The sequence below is a fragment of the Mangifera indica genome, chromosome 6 (assembly GCF_011075055.1).
Source record: "Mangifera indica cultivar Alphonso chromosome 6, CATAS_Mindica_2.1, whole genome shotgun sequence".
NCBI lineage: Eukaryota > Viridiplantae > Streptophyta > Magnoliopsida > Sapindales > Anacardiaceae > Mangifera > Mangifera indica.
This window is the reverse complement of record NC_058142.1, coordinates 18,276,429-18,283,292: the sequence shown is the minus strand read 5'-3', so window position 1 is coordinate 18,283,292 and position 6,864 is coordinate 18,276,429. Positions and strand designations below refer to the sequence as shown.

Here is a 6,864-nt window from a genome sequence, read left to right as displayed (position 1 = left end):
GAAATTCAACTGTGCAATAACCGAATATACTTTATACCGTAATCAGAGAAATCATTCAACAGTAAAGGATTGACTTACACCAATCTAGGACCAGACTTGGCATATTAATACAAAATCATTCAACAGCACATGATAAAACAATATGTTGCAGCACAGCCAGGGACGTTATGCGGTAAAGATTCTGACTCAGTAAAATTTCTGTGTAGGTACATCTAATTCAGTCCTAAGAATAGTATGATATATGTTAAACATTATAGTTTCAAGAAAAAATAGTTTCATACCCAAGAACGAGAGGGTAATTAGAGACCCCCCATTCATTTTTGCAAGAATGCAAGTCAGAATGACAAAATCCACAGTAAAGGATTTTGATAGTGACATCGTCATCACCGTTTTCCCTGTCAATAAAACAATAAAAATCGTTTACATACAACCAAAAGAACATCATCACAAGAAAGTCTGGCCTAATTGGCCTTAAACAAATTGTTTACTCCATTTCCAAGCTCAAGTGCAAAATGATAAAAATACGCCATCTCTGAAACCAGACTTCAATAGACTAGTTAGATCATTCAATAAAAAGAATCCCCATTAGTCAATCCATCACACCAAATTACTTGAAACAGAATCGTAAAGAATCATTAATAAATCTTACTACATTACGGTAACACACAACATATATTCAACATAACAAGCTACTTTTCAAGCATGACCATGATTGCCAATCTGGTACCAAAATAAGAACTGATAACCAACATCACAACATTCAAGTACTATGACCAAGATTTTATTCCTTCTCCCTTAAAGCATAACCCATGAACACAACAATTAAGATAATTTGAAATACAACCAAAGGGATATTTTAATCATTCCAAGAAATGATATTTATACAAAAAAACATTATAAGCTCATAAAGCAGAGATCTATCGATTACTTTCTCTAGAGCTTCTGACATGTAGTAGTGAGCTCAAAAGGAAGTGTTATCAATTATTTGAGCATTGTAGCAATCTATTATAGCAATATAGGCATCGATTGTCCACTTTTGCTACAAAGAAGTAGCTATGACTTGTTAGAAATAGATTTCAATCAAGATATAGTTATTTCCTGTATAGAATAAAGACACGTAAATTTATAATCAATCGAGATTGACACATTCCACACCAGTAAATAAACAGTTTTTTCAGCATCCAAACAGAATCTAAGAGTTTCCTCTCCTCAGATAAGATGCCAAATGAGGGTTTCAATTTCAAATAAAATAAAAACACAAAACAAAACAAGTTTCAAAGAAGCTTTGAATCTACAATGTAACCTTTACACCACAATACAATTCAAAAATAAAACACGAAAAACATGAAGAGCAAAGATTGGATCAAAGACCTCTAGTCGCGACTTTGATGGTGGCAGAGTTCGCTTCATCACCACCTCCTTCGGAGATGACATATAAGACGACTTCATCAACTACACTTCTCGCCCTAAACCAAAAACAAATCCACACAAACCCTCACATTATCAGTCAAAACAACCAAAAAACAATCACCACAAAACACAAAGCAAAATAAATACATAAAAATATAAACAGAGATAGAGACTTATAATACTTTGTTTAAATGATAGCATCAAAGACGAACACAGGATAAGAGAGACACCGGAGAGAAAACGAGTTCCTGTCGACCATCATCAATGCTCTAATGAGGACAAATAGTTCAATGCACTAATGATTTGAAGACAAGATCTAGAGAGTTTATCGAGGTTTCGAGCGCCGGAGAGGAGACATTTGTGATGCTATAGAGGAAAACATTTGATGAGTTCTAGAAATTAGGGATTTTGATTGGAAAATTTCAATTAAAAAAATTAAGTGATTATAATTTTAATTTTGGCCTTTGATTTTCTTTTAATTTAAAAGGATTTTGATTTTCATTTAATTTAAAATTTGATTTAAGTTCAAATATAATTTTACGATGAAATGAAAATTTTGTCTTTTAAAATCATTATTTTGGGACAAAAATTAAATTGTCCATAAAACTATTATTCTCGGTCAAAACTAATAATGTACTTAAAAATAAATTTTAAATTTTTGTGAACAAAATTAAGATTTCGTCCTCTAAAATAATTATTTTGAGACAAAATTAAAATTATCCTTAAAAATAAATCATACATTTTTTAGGACGAAATGAAAATTGTGTCCTATAAAATTATCATTTTGTGATAATTAATATAACTCAAACAATGTCAAATGTAGTAACAATTTAACAACCTTAATTTTTCTTCTTATAATGTGTCTATCAGAGTTTTGAAACTTGGATTGAACTAGCTAGTATCATCTTATCCAAGCAGAACCTGGAACCCTTCTTGATTCCAGTTAATCGTCCAACGGTTTCACTCATTGAATGACTTTGAAATTTGGTTCAAATGGAGAACGGCAGTATGTCGTGGTTTAACCATTAGATCAATTGTATTTTAAAATAACAATGACAAGGTGATTAAGTTAACAAAAATGACAAGATGAACATGCGAGAAGTTGCAAATGATGAAATCATCATTTGGAGGAGCTATCGAAGAGGACATATCAAGTGGGATAGAAGGTGAAATTGATAAATTAGGGTCTAACGTAATTGAAAATGATGAGATTAACACCTAAAAAAGCTATCTGAATGGAGATTGATGGGTAGGGTTTGTATGTTCAACAACCAGGGTTTTTGAGGTATGTTCTTTCCCTTTTTTAAACTTTCAACTTTTTTTTTTCTCACTCCATAAATATCACTTTAATCCCTACAAAAATTAAATTCGAAAAATCACCCCTAAATATTTGTCAGTTTGATCCCTTAACAAAACAAAAGAGACAAATCACCCCTAACAATTCACATGTCCACCACTAGTCCAATCATTTGGACTGAGGTTAACCTAGATCAAGCGCTTGATCGGGTCGAAGCCTTGTCCGATTATTAAAACTCACAAACAATTATGTATTTAATATATAGTAGTTTTCTCATATTTGCCAAGAAGTCAAGTAGTTTTATTAAATTATTACTTGATTATTACAACATTTTAATCATCCCATTAAATTTTTGAAGTATTAGGGTTGATGTTGATAATATCTTTGGCAATAAAACTCTATATACCCAATTTTGAGTAAGCAATTCGGTATATAGATAATCTATCATTATGTAATTATATGATTTTGAATTATAATAAAATAATGGCCAAAGGACTATTTCCAATCCAAACTATGCTGAATTTTCAAAGTTCCCTCCGTTAATTTTGAAAATACCATTTACCCACCCACCCTTAAAAATTTAATCTCATTTCCCCCCTTAAAAGTTTAAAAACTAACATTTTATTCCTTAAGCCAAGTTTGAAAAGATTGTATTCCCCCCCTAGGGTTTAGTTTCAAAACTCGTTCACTTTGGTCAACGCCATCGCCTGCCATCTCTCCCTCCTGACGGTTTCTCTTCCACCGATGGTCCGCCCCAACTCCATCTCAACCCATCCGGTGTCGAGAGACGTCATTTGAGAAGAGAAATCGTCTTCCTAGACAAAGACGAGACAACTCGTCTTCATCTGGGAAGACGATTGTCTTCCCAGATGACGGAGATGAGATCGATCAATCTCGTCTTCGTCGTCTGGGAAGACAATTTCTCTTCCCAGATCTTTCCAAACAACATCTCTCGACACAAGATAAGTTGGGATGGAGTTAGAACGAGCCGTCGGTGGTAGAGAAATCGTTGGAAGGGAGAGACTGCCAACAATGGCACAGGAGAAAGTGAATGGGTTTTAAAACTAAACCCTAGGGAGGGGGAAAATGTGATCTTTTCAAACTTGGTTTAGGGAAGAAAAACTAGTTTTTTAAATTTAGGGGGGAAATAAAATCATATTTAAGTTTATTTTTAATATTAAATATAAAATTACGATTTGACATTTAAAATTAACAGATTTAAACTGTCAATGGTAGGTAAATGAGATTTCAAAGTTAACGAAAAGAACTTTGAGAATTCAGCATAGTTTGGGTGAAAAATAGTCTTCTAGCCTAAAATAATACTCAATCACATGATAATACATTATCTAAATACCTAATTAAATACTCAAACTGGGTGCACATAGCATTACTTTTTGATTAAACTTGAAAAATTATGTATTTAGTGGTACGATTCTTCACGTGCCATAAACACTTCCAAAGAACAAATATGATGTTCATTACAAAGAGCGGCTTGCTTGCTCCCAATATTACCTCAGCAAACAAAAACCAATCCTAATAATTAAAGTATAAAGCTGGCTAGTCTGCACAATTTATTAACTTACAGCCAGGGCAGCTTGTGGTAAAGATAACACATTCTCATTTAAAAGTTATAATACACCTGACAAAATCTCATGTGAAAATTGAGAAAGAAGTGGACAGTTTTAAGTCCAAGATTTCCAGGCTTTCTGCATTTTATTAGCAAGATATTTAGTGGCATTGATACCACCCACAGCAAGTAGACCGGAAACTGCCTGCCTTGCACTAGAAATCATTACAATTCGCCGCAGAACACCCTGCATGCATTTGGAGGCCTCTTCTCTTGAACCAATTATAACTTCATTTATAGCTTGACCTGCAAAATGAGCATTACGTAATCTTTCAAGTATGCAGGATTATTGTATACTCAAAAATAATCTTCCAATTAATATGTGCATGTAAATCAAAGTTCATACCATACTCATTTATTATCTTCTTCTGTCCAAGCTTCTTCCCCATTTGGCTTCTAATTGCCAGTGGAAGAGAAGATACAAGGGAACAAGTGACTGGTAAGCCGCAATCCTGATTAAGCAACAGAAATATATAAGAACTTGGTGCTTTGAAGCACAAGTCGAAAAGAATATAGCTGATCAAACAACAGTTTCCTTAACAAAACAAATTTACCAACCTGTGATATATTTGCTTGGTCAGTTCCAGATAATGAGACTCTCAAGAAGTCTCTGGCCTCATATTCTTGAAGAAATGGCTTATACATTGAGTGGAATAGATCAAACTGCCCTTGCACAATCTTCTTCACCTGGGGCAAATTTTATACATGAAAACCAGAAACTTTCAGAGAACAAAAGAAATGCTTGTTCACTTTTGTATAACTCTTATTGTTAACATAACTGCAATATATAAATAGAGTGAAACAGAGGGAGGAAGAGAGGGACTCTTATGTAAAACTGACAACATGAGAGAGTCAACCAGGAACCATGCACATCAATGCTACTGAAAGCCACTAATCATTTTTCTCAATATTTTTCATAGGTGCGGTCAAACAGTACCTTGTTTTTGTCCTCTGCAAAAAGCATCCGCAAATCTCCCATATATGAAAGGCTACATATTTTGGCAAACAGATCTTCCTGCACAACAAAAGACATGTTCATACATCTAGCAACTCTAAATGAACAAAGAGTAACATGGAACCAAACCTGTGTGAACTTGGAGGGCAAGAGCAGAAGAGCAGCAGACAATGCAGCCCTCAAATTAACAGAGTTTGTGTTTGCAATATCCAGATTATCCACAAGTATATGTACCTGCACAAGCAACAGCAAGCTCCCTGAGATTGATAAATTATACTAGCATATAAGATGACAGACTCAATTTTCAGATCTCAGGTTGTGATAAGAACCAAAATCAGTGCAAACAAAGAAGAAGATAGCTAATGAAAAGCACAGTTCTGGAGAAGAAAAATTAAGGATAATCAGCAAAACTCAAGATCTCCTATCATTATATGATTACATATCAAATGACATCTAAACAAATGTAAATTTCAGTAACATCATACTCGGCAGATTGTCAGCCTACAAAACCTTAGCTACTAGCAATGATTGGTTTCAGGGGTTTATATTGACTATTTGGCAAATCTAGCAATTTATCCGTGGAGATGCTAATGTGGTACTATTCCTACACAATTAAGAGAAAACTAGTAGATTAAACAGAAAAAGAAAATGTTAATTCTAGGCTGAATTTGGGACTGAACACTGCATGATTGAGGAAAGACGGGATAGTTGTACCACAACAACTTCTACTCTATATTGACAATTACCCATGTCTAAACCCTTTGTAAAGCTGTCAATTAGAGAGCCAACAGAATAAACAAGATTTTCAGCCACCTTTGAAGCTCCATTTGAGGTGTGATTGCTGAGCAACCTAGATCGGATTCCCTAGTCCCTTTGCTGAAATATGATGCTAGTTCCCAAGACGAAATTTTGATGCATATTACAAATAAGAAGAGATGATAGAAATTAAAAAAATTGGAAAATAAGGAATGCAGACCGGTTTCTGTAGACGACCACTTAAGTAAATTTTCTCCCAGTTCAGTACATCTTGTACCAAGTCACGCATTCGAACAACCCCGTACTTCAACATCTGTACATGATTATTTCATGTAAGAGAATACAGAAAAATTTTTATTCATCAACGAAATAAATGCAAGAGTATGATTGAAGGAGCATCTCAAGCCTAAATACAAGAACTCTTTGTTCGTGGAAGAGAAGTTGGATCAGTGCCACAGAAGTGTGGCCACACACATAAATTCCTTGTATTCAAGTCATTAAATTTTTCGAAAAGTCAGTACCTTGTCATTCCAGATAACAAATGGGTTAAAGTGTACTCCTACACCTATATCATCTGCAACTTGTGTAATCTAAGACAACACAGCCAAGAAAATTTCAGTATTAAGGGTAAGAAAATGAAATTTCAGCATCTGCTAGGTGCGCCCACGAGTTAAGAGATAGGAAGAGAAATTGGGAGAGAGAGAGAATCACCAGCCTTGCCCCGCCAAGCAACCTCAACCAGGATGCATAATGATCTGCATTCATTTTGAGATTCTTGGTTGTACAACAAATATATTAGATTTTATTAGAAAGTCAAAC

At 34.3% G+C, this 6,864-nt stretch overlaps 1 protein-coding gene and 1 long non-coding RNA gene across 17 annotated transcripts in view; both read right to left on the bottom strand.

Moving 5' to 3' along the window:
* LOC123218462 lies at positions 1-1,841 on the bottom strand. The gene is made up of 3 exons (XR_006502699.1): positions 1,593-1,841; positions 1,372-1,466; positions 1-395 (listed from the first exon to the last, which is right to left on the bottom strand). It is a non-coding gene; the product is annotated as an uncharacterized LOC123218462 (long non-coding RNA).
* A 2,242-nt stretch (positions 1,842-4,083) lies between these two features.
* LOC123218354 (phosphatidate cytidylyltransferase, mitochondrial-like) overlaps positions 4,084-6,864 on the bottom strand; it is a 42,370-nt gene continuing 39,589 nt past the window's right edge. For 8 of the 16 annotated variants that reach the window (XM_044639786.1, XM_044639787.1, XM_044639781.1 and 5 more), the window contains exons 4-11: positions 6,757-6,819; positions 6,567-6,635; positions 6,266-6,358; positions 5,419-5,523; positions 5,272-5,349; positions 4,893-5,021; positions 4,686-4,786; positions 4,084-4,603 (exon numbers count right to left, since the gene is read on the bottom strand). In XM_044639786.1, coding sequence (XP_044495721.1) covers positions 4,390-4,603; positions 4,686-4,786; positions 4,893-5,021; positions 5,272-5,349; positions 5,419-5,523; positions 6,266-6,358; positions 6,567-6,635; positions 6,757-6,819 — 852 coding nt within the window. In that variant the 3' untranslated portion in view covers positions 4,084-4,389. Of the gene's footprint in view, positions 4,604-4,680; positions 4,787-4,892; positions 5,022-5,271; positions 5,350-5,418; positions 5,524-6,265; positions 6,359-6,566; positions 6,636-6,756; positions 6,820-6,864 lie in introns of all 16 variants that reach the window. The other 8 variants (XM_044639791.1, XM_044639790.1, XM_044639782.1 and 5 more) reach the window with 7 other exon arrangements.